This window comes from Agelaius phoeniceus, chromosome 15 (assembly GCF_051311805.1).
Source record: "Agelaius phoeniceus isolate bAgePho1 chromosome 15, bAgePho1.hap1, whole genome shotgun sequence".
Taxonomy (NCBI): Eukaryota; Metazoa; Chordata; class Aves; order Passeriformes; family Icteridae; genus Agelaius; species Agelaius phoeniceus.
The window spans coordinates 10,499,670-10,516,024 of record NC_135279.1 but is presented as its reverse complement, the minus strand read 5'-3'; the positions used below and the strand labels follow the sequence as shown (position 1 = coordinate 10,516,024).

The 16,355-nt window shown below is 43.0% G+C and overlaps 1 protein-coding gene across 14 annotated transcripts in view; it reads left to right on the top strand.

Annotated features, from left to right (window-relative positions):
• RAPGEF6 (Rap guanine nucleotide exchange factor 6) overlaps positions 1-15,127 on the top strand; it is a 122,653-nt gene extending 107,526 nt beyond the window's left edge. For 7 of the 14 annotated variants that reach the window (XM_054642678.2, XM_054642680.2, XM_054642677.2 and 4 more), the window contains 5 exons: positions 1,048-1,161; positions 3,150-3,375; positions 5,071-5,582; positions 8,491-8,787; positions 10,489-15,127. In XM_054642678.2, the coding sequence (XP_054498653.1) occupies positions 1,048-1,161; positions 3,150-3,375; positions 5,071-5,582; positions 8,491-8,787; positions 10,489-10,514 (1,175 nt within the window). In that variant the 3' untranslated portion in view covers positions 10,515-15,127. The remainder of the gene's footprint in view (positions 1-1,047; positions 1,162-3,149; positions 3,376-5,070; positions 5,583-8,490; positions 8,788-10,488) is intronic. The other 7 variants (XM_054642683.2, XM_054642687.2, XM_054642682.2 and 4 more) reach the window with 3 other exon arrangements.
• The last annotated feature ends 1,228 nt before the right edge of the window (positions 15,128-16,355 follow it).

Genomic DNA, 16,355 nt, shown 5'->3' with positions numbered 1-16,355 from the left:
AGATGTAGGGGGCCACTTAAATAAATGGGATTCTCAAACCTGGGGATTTCTTGAAGATGAGAGTGTCAGACAGAAACTGTAGCTGAGACAACTTGTGGTCTTGCCCAAGGTAGTTGGAATACCAGGTGATTAGATAGAGCTGGAGGTGGAATGGTGTCATAGTTGTCCAGGACAGGTGGTTTAGGTTGCTGCAGAAATAGTGCATCCATCTAAATCCTCGAGTCGCTGTTCATATTTTTTGTTCTTGTGCACAGGGCTTTGTATACATCCCTGTCTCTCATGATGCCCTGAGAATCCCTTTATTTTTGATGTCTTCATCTTAAAAGACCTGCATCACTTCATCATTAGTCAACCTTGGATGGGAATTGATTTGAAATCTCTTAACAGCACTCAGTAGCCAGCGCGGGTGGTTGGTGTTGGATGGCGTAAGGCCCCTCTCCCTCCCTTCTGCTGCTTTGACTCACTGACAGCCCAGAGCCACCACCCTGGCATGGCATGGCACAGTGACTGCTGCATCTTCTCACCCCTCTCAGTGGGAGATCAGCCTGGTCCCTCCACCTCTGCCTTCACAAGATCCTGTTTTCTTTAGGAGAATGCCACTTACTGTGCTTAAACACAGCATATGTATAAAAAGCTTAAATACTTGGGTTGCCAAATCTTGCTCCACTGAGCATTGCTTATAAGTATGTTATTTTTGTTAACTTTTACCTGGTTTTTTGAAAAGAATGTTTTGTTTCTTGGGGATTGTTTCATTAATTCAACTTGCTTTCAGCACTGATCTCATTTGATTGAGGTGATCTGTACTTTGTTGTATGTGTTGTGCTAACAGCTCATTGATCTAAAATTAGGTGCTTCACAGACAGCTGAAAGACATATTTTTTAGGCATGAACACATTCCACTTGATCTTAGATTTCATTTTCTTTTGAGCTATACCCAAGTGATATACAAATAGGATTGAAGAAAAAAGGATTTTCAATTAGGATGTTATTTTTGTTGTTACTTATCTCATCATCTATCAACATCTGTCTGTGTCTACTTCATTGTAGTTGGCAACATCCAAAGGTCGGATAACTGCAGTCAGATGAATCTCTCTGGCTCTTCCTCATCACTGGCCAGTGAAACCAGCAACAAGAACAGTGGACAGCGCAGCTATGGAATAGGTGGGGCTTATTTACAAAAGCAAATTCAGAAGATTTGCCAAGCTGGAGAGAGTTTTGAGAGAAGTGCAAAGGTGGACAGAGAGAAAGAGAGTAGAAAGGCACAAGCTGAGCATGAACCCACAAAAATAAAGGGATTCCTGTTTAGAAGACTTAGGGAAAGAAGCTTCTCCAGGGAAAGAACAGCTGTTACTGCAAAAAGGGAAGCAGAGCCCACTGAAGCCTTAGAAAGCAGTGGAAACCAAAAGGACAAGGACTTTGATACTCTGAGTACAGCAAGTATCTGTACCAACAGCAGTGTGCACATATCCTACTGCCTATGCACAAGGCCTAGAAGAAGGAGGAAGACTATATAATGTATTTTTAGAAGGAAGACTGATGTCCGTGTTGTGTCCAATATCCTGAGTTTATCTGAGTTACTTCAGTGTTATCCATTTACATGTTTAAGATGTTTGATGTGCTTCCCTTCCAGATGTTTGTGTCAGTTCTTTATAGCTAATCACCCTTACAGTGCAGTGAAGACAATAATGTGAAGTTTAGAGAATCAAGGAACAGGTACAGTGTCAGTTCAGTTACCTTAGTGTGTTACAAATGCCAGTGAAACAGTAAGTTCTGCAACATCTGTTAATTAAACAGACCCTGATATGGTGTCAATGGAATGCTCACTGACAGTATTGGTGTGTATTCCATTGGTTACATCTTCTGCCCAGCAAATATTTAGATTTAGTCTGTTATAGACATGTGCTGTTATTTTATGGCTTGGCTTTCAGATAGTGTTAATTTCTTTCATGAAGAGGAGCCCCTTTGTTTTCCAGATAGTTGGAACACTGTGAGGACATTTTTTACTGCAGTGTAGTTGTGTCAGTTTAAAGAGTCCCTAAAAAATGTAAAGAATATGAAATATTAGTTATTGCCAAATGAAAGGAAACTGAAATTTAGTCTTAGAAAGGTTGCTCTTAAGTACATTTTAAGGCTCAGTTCTATAGCTTGATAATATTGATATTTACTACTCATATTTGCTCTTAAAATCTTACAGCAATCAAAGTTAAGCTGTGAAATCTCAAATTATGAGCATTATGCTCAGTGGCTGTATGTCAGTGTCTCCACATGCCATACTGTATCATCTCTGTATTGTTTATGCATTTAAGGGCATCCATTTTCTGTGTTAGGTTGTGTGTATCATGTTTACACTGCTTTGTCATTTCACTTCTTCACCTAATCATTGTAAACATGTGGCAGTTCCACTAAAAGGCACAAGTGCAGAAATTTAGGAAAAAAAGTTTGGCTGAGGTGTTAGATATATAGGGGTGTATACCTTATTTGGGTCTGAAAGAAGTTAAACTGGGGGTAAGCCAAGCAGAGAAAAAAAAGCATTATGCATTTTGCTCTCAATCTGGTGGGTCTTCAGTAGCTCCCCTTCTGTGGGAACAACCCTGGAGTCTGGTCCAGCTCCTGCCAAGGTTGTACTTCCTGATTTGCTTCCTTGTCTGTAGTTTTGGAGCAGATAGCAAAACTGAAATGGATCATATGGCTAATCCCTGAATGCTCATAGCTGTCTTTCACCTTAGTCAGCATCTCCTCCTCCACTGCCAGAATCTTTTTTTGAGTCTTGCATGGCAGTATGGCAGAGGGATAGTGGGAAGTGTGCTGCATTTTTACTGAAGGAGTCAGCACTTGCAGAATTGAAAGACCTGATCTGCCTGCCCAGTGGTGATGCAGTAGGCTGCTGACTCTGGTTGTGTAGGTTAAAGCTGCTGCTCTGGACAGTAGTGGAGTTGCAGGTGGGTTATTGGTGTTCCTGGACTTGCATTAGTAAATCAGTGCTAGATGTGGATAGATGCTAAAAGCTTTAGTACCATAAAATCCTCAGATTGTATGCAAACAGGGTTTGGTTGGTTTTCTCCTAAATATCCTCGCTGGAATATTACAATGTAACATACTTCATTGTGGTATGTTTATTGAGACATTCTCCTCTCCTCTCCTGTACTTAGGCTATGCCCTCATACCTTCCACTAAATCTGACAACTTCTCAGACTCCAGCCACAGTGAGATTTCCTCCCGCTCCAGCATCGTGAGCAACTGCTCCGTGGACTCCATGTCAGCAGCGCTGCAGGACGAGAGGGCTCTGTCCCAGTCCCTCCTCGTGGTGGATTCAGGCGGGGCAGAGAGGAAGGAGCATCCTCAGGCACTGACAGATTATGGCCAGCCCTGCCCAGGGTAAGGTGCAGCTGCTTCTGCTGGGGTGTTCTGCTGTCAGAAGGGGTGAGGAGGCTCTGGCCAGGACACTCCACTGTGGTTATGCAGTTTCTGCTGGAGGCTGGAGCACTGGCTGCAGTGTGGGAGCCTGTTTCCATAAGAAGCTTACAGTATTACTTGGGGAGACAACAGCTTGTTCCCATTGGTGGGGTTTAGCTGGATATTTCTTGCAGGAGACTGGAAGCTTGTTAAAAGCCAGGATGATGCTTAGCAAATTATGCCATGGTGAGAGACAGCAAAAGAACAGCAGGATATGATCAATTCTCTCTGAGTCAGCAGTGCCAGTCACTTAACGTGCTCTAATGTGATTTGTAAGGATTTTTCTAATTATCATTTGTTGCTTAGGCAGACTGGCAGCTTTCTGCCAATGTCTTTCTGACAATTTCCACACAAGAGGTCTTGTTACTTCAGTGCAGTGAGAATTTGTGCTGAAATGATGCTTTGAATTGAAAGGGTTTGGATTTTTTTTGCTAGATGTAGCACCTTGATCCATAGGATGTAATATCTCCTAATATATCTTGGGATAGCATTGTCTGTCCTCAGCTGTCAAGGATTCAGCTAAATGAGAGATGCTCCTTAACATTTCTAATTTTTCCAGCACATGGAATCATAGAATGCTTTGGGTTGCAGTGGACCTTAAAGATCATCTTGATCCTACCCCCATTTTCTGGGCAGGGATCAGGGTGCTTCCAACTCCATCCAACCTGGCCTTGAACACTTCCAGGGATGGAAAAAAATGAGTAATTCAGTTTATTTCATAGGATTAAAATGGGAATTTAAAGATGTGCTTCATCAAAGAAAATAATTCCCTTTCAAGAAGGTATAATATACACTGAGTTCATGTTTTGTGGTTGTTCCTTTATTCCTTAGTTTCAATAAGTTGCGAGGGAAGAAAGTGGATTTTATCCTAGGACTTAACAAAATAGAAAAGGAAGGAAATAAAACCCCTTGCTTGCACATACCTAAAAAATGTTCCTTGATTTCACAACATGTCAGTAAACTGCCGAGGGAGGGTGTTGAATTTTAATGTTCTGCTGCCCGTGCATTTGTTAACACAACCAGAAATAGTTGGGAGACTTGAATAATGTCTAGCAATCCTATCTTCATGTATTCTAAATTCATACAAACCTGGTTTTATTTTTCCCCCTTTAATCGAGCATTTAGGGCAATTAGAGCTTTCAGCAGACATTTCTTATTTTTAAAGAAATTTTGGACTTTGCTTTTCTGAATCTATCCCTCCATATTGTCCCATAAATGTTACTTATGCCCAGTATTTCCAGATGTTCTTGAAATTCAACTGCTTCCACTCTGTCTGAACAACTTGATGTTGCTGCCAGTGAAGGGGTTGGATTTTATTCTATATATTTATTTTGTTTTAGTTTATGAATGTACAGAAAAAGGTGGTAGCAGACTAAATGGAAGAGGTAACTTAATCCTCTGCTTTCTGTCACTCTTTTTGTGATTGGTAGAGAAGAGCTTCTGTGGGCCAGACTTAGGGATCTGAGGTGCAGCCTGGAAATGCATGTGCAAACTTGTTATTCCCTTGGGAATGCCTTCCTTGCTGCTGGGTGCAGGAATGATTTGGGAGTAACAGTGTCTCTTGTTGTAAAAGCTTACAAGTGTTTTTTTCCCAATTTCTGTTGTTTTCCAATGTAGCTGGTCCATCACTAGGCCTGCTCTGATCAGAGGGATGGCATTCACATCTTCCATGAGCAGCGAGGAGATCTCCCATGAGCACATCACGGTAGAGGCAGCAGACAGCGGCCGGGGCAGCTGGACTTCATGCTCAAGTAGCTCTCATGACAATTTCCAGAATATCCCAAACCAGAAGAGCTGGGATCTCCTCAGTTCTTACCGTCACACCCAGCTGGATGGACCTATAGCTGAAGTGGATCCCACAAACTATCACTCTGAGGAGGGTTATTTGTATTCTGAAGCCTTTTCCAAAGCCAACAGGCAATCGAAAGCCAGCGTGGAGCTGGACCAGTCTCGGCAGAGCTGGGCATCCTCCAGCTCCCTGTCAGACACTTACGAGACAAACTATGGGACAATAAAGCGGAGGGGGCTGGAGAACTCCTCGGCAGAGCAGACAGAGGCTTTGGACTCTAAAGCAGGCGCTGATACAACTTACAAAACTGTTACTTCGAGCACAGAAAAAGGCCTGATAGGTAAGCCAAGCCAACAGCTCGTGGAAGCTGCTACATCTGTTCTTCATTTTGTATTAAGTTGTTAAGAAATGACATCAGCAGGTCTGGGGCTGCCTCGCATGTTGAATTCAGCTTCACACATGGTTCTCATCAGAGCACTACACAGTGTGTTTTTAAGTCACCTTCTTTTGCATTAGGAATATCAAGATAATAAACAAGTGCACTTCCCCGTCACTTCACGGGTCTGCAGGAAAACTCTCTTCAGGAAAATGTCAGGCAGTTCTTTTCTGTAGTATGCTATTTTGCTTTTTTGAATTACTTTGGAGGGTATACTCATCACTGTAGATGTTCTTCTGACAAGAGTCAATGATCCCATACTCCTTATAAGACAGACTTCCCAGGAGCCCAGAGGGAAGAGCATGACTGCAGAGCAGTGTGGAGCTCACCTGCCTCTCTGGAGCTGAGGCACCTTTCATCCACAGGGCTTTGGGCTCTGAAAGCTCAAGGGCAAAGCAGATTCCTTTCCTGTCTTTGCTATTTTAAGATGCCATTTATTTGATTATACAGCTGCAGTTTGGCTACTTATGAAAGGAGAAAAAAACTTAAAAAGTTCTTTGAAATATGCATAGTTTTATCAAGCAAGATGTTCTTCCCCCATCCTAGTGAGTTCAGTAGCCAGAATTAAAGGAACTGGGTTAGTAGCAAGATAAAACATGGAATGCAAAGCTTTCTAAGACTGTGATGCAAGGGTGCAGCTGAAATGTAGTTTAATTACTGAGTGGATTGCTGGAGGGGTTTGTTATCAAAGGTAATTGCCTGAATAAACATTGCACGTAGGGCAGAGGTCTTGGATTGTGTTCCTCCTTCTTGGCTTTGAAAAAGAAATCGTGGTGGAGCCTTGCAGAAAATTTGCTCCCAGCTCATTGCTGTGCCTGTGCTCTGCCCTTGCAGCCTTTCAGAGCTGCTCATGAGTGCCTGGGCTGTATGAGGAGGTGGCAGGTTCACTGTTCAGTACATGCTGTCTTTGCTGACAGCACTTGCCCTTTTTTTAATTCTCTTTCCGTTCAATTTCGTTCCATTGCACCATATAGCTGTGAGGAGCACTCAGAGTGCTGGACATGAGTCTGCTCCAGGAAAGATCTGATAGGGGTGGATATGATTACAGGCTTGCAAACACAAATCCATTAGCTGCTCGCCATCACACAGTGTGCGAAAGTTATCTTCACTTTATTTCACTGCTTGTAAAATACCGTGAATTGGAACTTAACAAAGGGACACTTTATTCTTGCATTACTACAGTAGACTAAAGGTTAGCTCCAGGGAGCCAGAATCTTTCTCCTTTGAACATACCCACCCTTGTCATTCCTCCTGCAAATCCAACCAAGACCGAAGGTGAGGCAAGGGCCCAGCCCTTCCCCATCCCTCCAGGGAAGAGCAGATCCTCTACACTTCTGCTTTTTCACAGAGACCTCATTCAGTGCTAGTTAAATGAAAATAAATCCTGTAATTAAATAGTATAAATCTCTGCCTGTCCCCACGTGTATCTGCTGAACCCCAGACTGACTGAATTTGATTTTGGTTGTTTTACTGTCAGCCCAGACATGAGCTGAGGCCATCAAGTATGAACCAGCTTGTGTTCCTGATACCAAAACCTGGAATCTCACAAGCCAACAACACAATAAGAAATAATCCTTTATTTTTCATCCCTTCACATTCTTCTAAGATAAAAAACTATTATATTTACTGAAATAAATGAAACTGATGAACACGCACTGTTTAAAATGGATCCACAGGAAAATTGCAAATTCACTTAACTAAGAGATTAAAAAATTACCCTGGCTTTGAAATTCTCCTGTTGCAACATGTGTATGGAAAAAAGCCCAATTTAACATGCACATAAGCCCCAGACCTGGGGTGGGAGGGAGGGGAGGCAACCTAAAAGAGTTATATTTTTTGAGAGCCTCTGTGACTTGAACTACTGGTGAACAGGGCAGGAAGGAAGAAGATGAATTATGAGGCATGGACATTGCAAATGTATCATATTGACTGTAGTCTTTTCATGACTGCACAATGTGCAATACAGCCCTTCCAAAGGCTGTTCCAATAACTTCGTGGTTTTTTCTCACTTGTAAGCAGAGAACGTAGTTTAAGGTGAGGGTAAAAAAGAAAACAAAGCAAAAACCAAGGGAAAAAAGGAAGAAATCAAAAGTATGGGTGCGATAAGCCATTATTCACTCAGTGAAAACGTAAAATAATTAATGCAGGCTCAATACACAGTCTGTCTCATAGGATCAACTTTAAGTGATGCTATTTTTTTTCTTCCTATGGCATAGCTGGATGGTTTCATGTCTTTATACACATCAGTTGATATGGTGATGTTTTATTGTAATGAATTTGTGTTAAGCGAATGACCTCTTTTGGGTGATGAAATGGGTGTTGGAAGTCAACCAGCAGTTTTTGCTGTCAAACACCAGCATGCTGCGTGAAGTAACCCTGGGCTGGTTGCCTTAATTCCTTCTGTTTCAATTTCCCAGCCTGTAACAGTGGCAGCAGACTTGGCTGTGCTGCCTCTCCATCCTGCTGGAGAGCTCCAGAGCATCCCCTGGTGCATCCGGGCCACAGGAGCAGGGACTGTAATAAAAGGTGTTAATTGCAGTCTGAATGCAGACAAGCTTAGAGTCCTCTTTCCACTCGATTGACATCTCACCTAAGGAGTTCATGGATTCTCTTGTTACTCTGACTTCTTAAAATAAATAGAAAATAGAAATGAAGGCATAAATACCTGCTGCTGTCGTTATAACCAGTGTTTCTGCATTTGCATTTTGTTATCAGTTTCTGTTTTGCCATTGTAACATTTCATGATTTTTTAACGTTTTGTTTCCTTTCTTTTTCTTCTTTAACATTTCCATCGCTTATTTCTCGTGCCCAGTGTACTGTGTCACCTCACCTAAGAAGGACGATAGGTATAGGGAGCCACCGCCCACCCCTCCGGGATATATGGGGATTTCTTTAGCGGACATTAAAGAAGGATCGCCCCACCACCCACACCTCAAACCTCCAGACTATAGTGTGGCAGTGCAGAGGTCAAAGATGCTGCACAGTGACCTGTCTAGACTGCCCCAGGACGCGGTGGCCTGTGTCTCCTCGAGGATGCCTCAGTGGCACGGCCGGCAGCCGTCCAGCCCCAGGGTAGCAGAGCTGCCTGACGCAGATAGTGAAGAGGATGGTAGGTGAACAGCTGGCTGGGGAGCGGGGCTCTGCAGGGGGCACTTCACAGCAGCGGTCTGGGCTTTCTCTGGGCTCACCTTTGGAGATTAAAAGGGATTAATCTCCGGATACACAGTTGTGTTTGTGTGGCTGTGCGTGTCATGCATAGCTGTGTGCATGTACATACACGGTTAAAGCAAATGCCTTCCCCTTAGAAAAAGCATGTTGGCACCAAACAAACTCAAAGTATATGTAAATAAATAAATAAATATACAAAAATGTGAATATAAGATCTCCTAAAGTGCAGCTGAGACACTTAAGAGCATGTAGATTTTTTGTTTGTTTGTTTGTTTTTGGTTTTGTTTTTTTTTCCTTTAAAATTGGTCCCCTCTTAAACAGTGATGGGACACTGACAGGCTACATGTGGAAAAACTCCTGCCTCCCTGGGCTGATTAACTGGTGTCCCAGTGGTTTGGCTGGCACCAGGGTGATGGTCTAAAATCAGTGATTTAGATTTGATGGAGTGAACTTATTTCATTTGTATTCAGGTGTGCCTCAGCACATATTTTTGGAGATTGAGTTTCAAAATATTGAACAAAATAATAGTGAACTTTTGTTCTTCTGGAGAGTGCATTTGATGAAACCTGTGTTCTCTGCTTAACCTGGCCTGACAGTGTCTCTTCCAGTTCATTTTTCATGATCTTGTTTGAAGCAACAGCCAGTGCTGCCAAGCATGGCATTTATAGGGTAACCAAAATGTGAGAGGATTTTCCACTAAAGACTGCTCTTATATTGTGTCAAAGCTAACTTCAGGTCAGGAGAATTTCTACTTAATTGTTTATCTGCTGATTTGCTTTTAATTTCTGTGCACTGATGTGATCTTCTGTACCTTTTGCTGGTGAACTCTTTTTTTTATTAGAAGGTTGTGATCATTTCCTTCCATTCCAGTCTGATTTAAAATGAGCCTGTATTTAGATTAAAACAATTTCTGATGCAAAATTATTATATCTTAGCCCTTTAAAATGTGTAAGCAGTAGTTAACATATGTATTAGTACTGCAGTTCAAACTTAGAGTAAACATAAAATTGCCTGGCATTAATTCTGTTGTGCTTTTGATGTAAAAATAAGGAAGTCATTGCTTCAAACATTTTAAATCAAATTTTTTCTAAGCTAAATTTAACTTTTAGAGGCACCTATTTTACTATTTTTTAAGTGCTTGGTTAATTCTATTTGGGATAAAATGCTCACTGCATGGAAATTTGCTGGCTTTTTTCCCAAATCCATAGCTTTTGGCATACTGGGAGCTGCATGATGATAATTTTTGGAGAATCTAGGATTTTCTGTTTGGCAATATGTCTTTATCGTGTGACCATCATACCTCAGAGTGCAGAAGCTGTGGCTGCCCCATCCCTGGAAGTGCACAAATCCAGGCTGGATGGGCTTAGAGCAACCTGGCTGGTGTCCCTGCCTATGGCATGGGGTTGGAATGAGATGCTTTATAAGGTCTCTTCCATCCCAAACCATTCTGTGATTGCCTGAGGATCTGATAAATGGTGATATGGAGTGTGTAGTGATCAGTGATAAAGACAGTGAGAACATGCTGCTGCTGAAGGGCTGAAGCTGTCATAGACTCACTGTTATCACCTCACTGGTCTGTGCCCTGTGTGCCCGAGGTGGCACTGGTGGAATAACTGCTTTTTTCTTTTATCTTGTTTTGCAGAAGATGAACAAGTATCAGCAGTTTAACCCTTGGGCTATTTATATGAACCACTCACAACACAAAGGATGTGGGAGAAGGTCTCATGGTTCTGTTAGGACTGCTGACAACTTGCTGCTACTGACCTCAGACCTTGCCTGTGTCCCAGACGAGATGGAACGGGTTGGATCACCTCTTCACACCTTCCTTCACTCTGCCACCACCTCCTAAGAAGCTATTTCTACCCATGGAATAGAACATCCTGTTCAAGGAATGTGCTGACTGCCTGGGTACCAGCATGGGTACCCAAAGATGGACCTAGCTTCGTGCATTGGGCAGGACCAGCTGTCACCACCACTTGAAACTTGGGAGCATTTTTCTGTATGATACCATATAATCCTTTGGTAGTTTCCATTGTTGTTATTTTCTACATGACAGTTAGAAGTCTGAGAGTGTTATTTTATGAACTTCAAAAAAAAAAAAATTATATCAAGATGTCAGCAAAAGCAAATGACGTTGCTGAAATATCTGAAAATAATTTATTAATTTAATATTTTTAAATGGGAATTTCCTTTATGTGCGTTGGGAGTGCTCTGGTTGGCTAATATAAATGTTTAGTCAATGTGACAGTAAATTAGCTACACATCAACTGTTGTACTCTCAAAATAAACACAGAAAAGTAGAACTGGGTGCAGAAATTTATAGATTTTAGAGTGGGTTTAGATTTAATATGAATAGAGTCCAATGCCCTGCAGAGCAGTGTCTGTCAAGGCAGCACTCCTGCTGCTCCCCTCCCACATGGACACAGCAGAAACCTGTCCAAGGATTTTAGAAATTGTTTTAGCTGCCAGCCAACTAAGGCAACAGTTGGTGCTCTCCTCCCCTGTTAAGGAATGTTTGAAATGTGGAAGCTGTAGCTTGAGGGGGGGGAGCATTTGGGGAGATCTGAAGCTTTCCCCAAAGAGTTTTAACCAGGTTTTGCCTCGCAGAGTTCAACATGCAAAGCATGTTCTAAAATCAAAACTCCAGCTGTGTGTTGTGGTTTTTAAGATCATCTCACATGTCCTGGCCTTTTCCCAGAGTTGCACAGGGTTTAGGTGCAAAGGTTATCTTTGAAAAAAATTATAAAAGAATTAGAAATCACCTGCATTTCACAATAAAATTTGTGAAACTAAATAATGAATGACACAGTGCTTATAGAAGAGCATAATGCATTTTATGATGGGTTAAAAAACCCTGTTGTGTTTATCTGGAAAATACAGATAATCTCAAACTAGTTTTTTTTAAAATACTAATTAAAAATCCTGGTGTTGTTGATGTCAATGAGAATTTTGACTTACAGCCAGCCAGTATTAACCCATGATCCTCTAGTTTGATTATGGTCAAAATAATTGCTTCTTTGATTTTACTTTTAGCCAGCCAGAGTGCAGAGGGGTAGAACTGGAAATGCCTGCAGGTTCTTTTCTTTCTCCTTCTTCCCTTCCTTCTTCCCTCCCTTCTTTCCTTCCTTCCTCCCTTCCTTCTTTCCATACATGACACCCCATTCTAGTGTTAAAATCAGACATGAATGTGTGAATATGTATTTAAACATTTAATTGTAAATCTTTGTTGTGATGTTTACAGCCTAAGCTAGAAAGATGATGTTTGTCATTTTTACAGTGCCTCAAAACTGATTTCTATATCCATAGTTGTGGAGAGCTTTAAGGTTTTGTTGGTTTTTTTTACCTATATGTGTGCAGGGGCGCAAGGTAAATGCAACATTTTTGGAAAATGCCACAAGTACCAAAAACAACCCAAAGCCTTTGATGTGCTTTCTCCATAGTAGCTAGGGGCTGATGCAAATGACCCAGCCTGTGTCTGCCTTCAGAGCAGTTCCAGGTTCAGCATTGCCTGGAATGTACCTCTCACCATTGGAATGGGGAAGGTGTAAATGAACAGTGATGCTGAGGAAGAGAATGCCTAATTTATAACTCACTGGTTGGCTGTATGAATTTTTGGCACAAGTATCAGAGAAGCAAATGGTTGAAAAAATACATTAAAATCCACTTGAGGTATGGTATAAGACATGCATTTTGCTTTCTCAAGGCCTTATTGCTTACAGTGAACCTGCACAGGCCTTAATGACTAAAGATTAATGTGTCAAAGCAATGCAGGGCAGAGTGAGTGTTTTCAGCACATGCAATATTGGTAATAGAACTCTGAACTGATATTCCTGTGGGATGTAAATCCAGATCCTGCCATCCCATTGTCAGCTGTAGTTGCTTGTTAACTTCTACATGGAAACAGCAGGCTTTGTGCTCCATCAGAAATCATCTGTGTTGTGCCAGGTGAATGAGGCCCTACGGTTCCTTGGCCCTGGGGGGGAGCTGCAGCTTATTCCAGCCTGTTGAACAAAATATAGGGGATGGAGGTTACTAAAGTGGCTTCCTTTTACCCCAAAACCCAATAGTGCTGCCTTGGAGGAGTGGGAAAGCCCCTGTGGGGAGTGGGGTTGGGGTCTCCTGGCAGTCAGCAAGAGCAGCTGAATTAATCACCCATCCAAAGATGGTGTTTGATGGTGTTTGCACATCAACAGCATCCGTTTGTTCCACAGGGCTTGGCAGACACTGAAAAGCTCTGGAATGAGTGAAAGTCTTACTAATAATATTTTCCTAATAGCCAACACAGCTGCTGTACATAAATCATGCATAAATGATGGACAGATGAGCTACTCCTGCTCCTCCTGCCTTGCACAGTGTGGCTTCTCTGCTGCTCCTTGCTGGGCTTTCTGTTTGTTTGTTTGTTTTTAACTCAACCGATCACATTGATTGGGGCCAATAGCCAAATGTAGAGTGTCTGCTGTGGGTTTGAAGAGACATTATCCCTTTTTTTGGTAATTCAGACAGAAGCAATATGGTGGTTAGTACCTGTTGTACACTGCTTTGTTGAAGTGATGTCTTCTGGACCACAGATCCCTGACTCAGTACCTCTGCTAGGTTCTTCTAGCTCGGGCTCTGATGCTGATGAGCAGTTAAGGTGCCTCATGTCGTGTTCTTCCACTGCCATGCCTGGGTTTGCTCACTTCCTGCTCGTTGTTTGCTTCTGTCTTGTTGATGAAAGATGCATTTCAGATTTCTGTGATTTAAGCACACAGTGTTTTGTTATAAATCCTAAACTTCCAAATAATTCCTGAGAAAGCAGTGTAGTTTGGTAAAGTTGAATTGGCCTCTCCAGTTGCAGAAAAGGGAAAATGAGATCACTGAGCATCAGGTTCATCTCCCAAGTACACAAAAGAATGGAAATACAATGGCTGTGGATGTTCACAGTTCACCTTCTTGCAATGTGGACAAATTTTGAGTGTTTCCCAGCAATGGGTAGTGTGGGGCTTTCCTGGCTCCTTCCTTTTGCCTTTACTCAGATAAGTTTGTAGGTGTGGCCTCACCTGGAGTCCTGTGTGTGATTTTTGGGCACCATGATATGAAAGACATGAAGCTATTAGAGAGCATCCAAAGGAGGCCACGAGGATGGGGAAGGGTCTGGAGGGGGGAGGCCTTATGAGGAGTAGCTGAGGGCACTTGGTCTGTTCAGCCTGGAGAAAATGAGACTGAGGGGAGAGAGATCTCATTGCCATCTACAACATCCTCCTCAGGGGCAGCACTTGTCTCTTCACTCTCATGAGCAGTGACAGGTCAGGAGGGAATGGCCTGAAGCTCTGTCAGGGAAGGGTTAGGGTGGGCATTAGCAAAAGGCATTTCACCAGAACAGCTCCCCGGGGAAGTGGTGACAGCACAGCCTGGCAGAGCTCAGGAAGTGTTTGGACAAGGCTCTCAGGCACAGGGTGGGATTGCTGGGGATGGTGCTGAGCAGGGCCAGCCTTGATGATCCTGCTGGGTCCCTTCCAGCTCAGCAGATCCTGGTTTGCCAGGTGAGTGATGCTTCACTGGAAGGGGGTCAGAGCCCATTGCTGGGGATGGGGTGCACTGGGGGCTGTCTGCACCTCCCAGAGGCAGAGGGTGTCCCCAGGGGCTGAATGTACCAGTGATGCCACTTAGAGAGGGGCCTGTGGGGCATCAGGGGTGTTCCAAAACCTCTTTAATCATGTCCTGAGTAATTTTACTGCAGGCAATAGTGGAAATACAACCCTGTCATTTAAGTTTTTATAAAACATCAGAATTTTTGAAGGATAAACTTACCACTGCCTTTGCAAAAAGAAAAGAAAAAAGGGATACTCTCTCTTTAGAAAAGCTTTACACATTATATTTTAGAACGCTTGTATAGAGGGTAATCTATCTTGAATTCCCAACCCAGCTTTTGCTTCTGTTGTGCTTTTTATTGTTTTATCTTTATTTCTGATATACCTGGAATGCAGTTTAGCTTGGTATTAATTAAATTCTAAATATGTGAGCATATTGGCAAAACTGCACAGATGTAATGATATTCCAATAGCAATTGTACTGCACAAGTCAGTGATTGTAAAGTATTCTGTAACAAGCAATGTTTGTCTCCTATTTTTTGATACCTCTTACACTTATGTCTTTTAGAAAGACAGTGCCTCTGTATGCTTTTTGTATTTTTACTGAGTGATTGTAAATATTTGTTATATTTTTGGTTAAGAGAATGTTTAAAAGTACTGTTTATTATCCAATCTATTAATATGTTGGAATCAATAAACAATCAACATGTATTAATTGTTTTGAGCAGCTGTTTTCTGGCAGCCAGTGGAGGATGGAGCTGAGGTGGTACAGAGCTGGGAAGAGCCTGGTGGGAGTGATGCTCACCCCAGGATCAAAGAGGAGCCACCACTGAGTGATTTTGTCGTGTCTTCACAGTGAGGACAATACAGACCTGTGATGTTTAGAGGGCTGGAGCAGCTTTTCTGTGAAAATGGGCTCAGACAGGTGGAGTTACTCAGACTGAAGAGAAGGATCTGTGGAGGCCTTAGAGTCCCTTTCAGTGTTTAAAAGGGCTCCAGGAGAGCTGGAGAGGGACTCTGGACAAGGAGGAATGGCTTTGATCTGAATGAGGGCAGGATTGGTTTACATTTTAGGAAGAAATTCTTGCCTGTCGGGGAGGTGAGGCCCTGGCACAGGCTGCCCAGAGAAGCTGTGGCTGCTCCATCCCTGGAAGTGTCCAAGGCCCGGCTGGACTGGGCTTGGAGCTTCCTGGGACAGTGGAAGATGTCCCTGCCCATGGCAGCAGTGGGGGGGGCTGGACTAGATGACCTTGAAAGGTCCCTTCCCACCCAAACCATTCTGTAATTCTATGATCTTTCCCCTTTCCCCAGGTCCTGTGGCTGCTGCCTCAGGATAGAGTCCAGAGAGGGCCTGAGGCCCTTGGCAGGCCTGTGGTGCCTCCCAGACCAGCACCCTGTGCAGCACCTACAGATGGTGTGTGCTGGCACTGAGCATGGAACCACACCCCTGGAAATACTAAAATATTTCTTTTCACTGCCCTTATTTTTGCAGAGGGCCTGTGGTCCCCAAGCACCCCAGGTGGGATGGGCAAAGGGAGCAGGAGCTGTGCTTGGGCCCCCTGCCCTGGCTGGCAGGGCCACTTCTGACTCCATTGGTGGGATATTGTATTATCCATTGATAATACAAAAGCTAAGCTAGGAGGGAACTTTATGGGAAAGGACATTTTTTTTTTCAGGGACAGGACATTTGTGTAATGGGTTCTTTCCTGGCAAGCAGAGTCTGCAGCTTGTTGTTTCTGCTCCCCCAGTGGCATTGTCCTCCCTTCCTGCCTGTGCATGGGGATGTGGCTGCACCTCTGCTGCTCAGGTAAGAGTTGAGTTTTGTCTTCACCATTTTACACACTCCAGTGGGAATTTTCAGTTTTAGAATCACAGGATCGTGGAATCACAGAATCGTTTGGGTCAGAAGGGTCCTTAATCCTCACGCAGTTCCAACTCT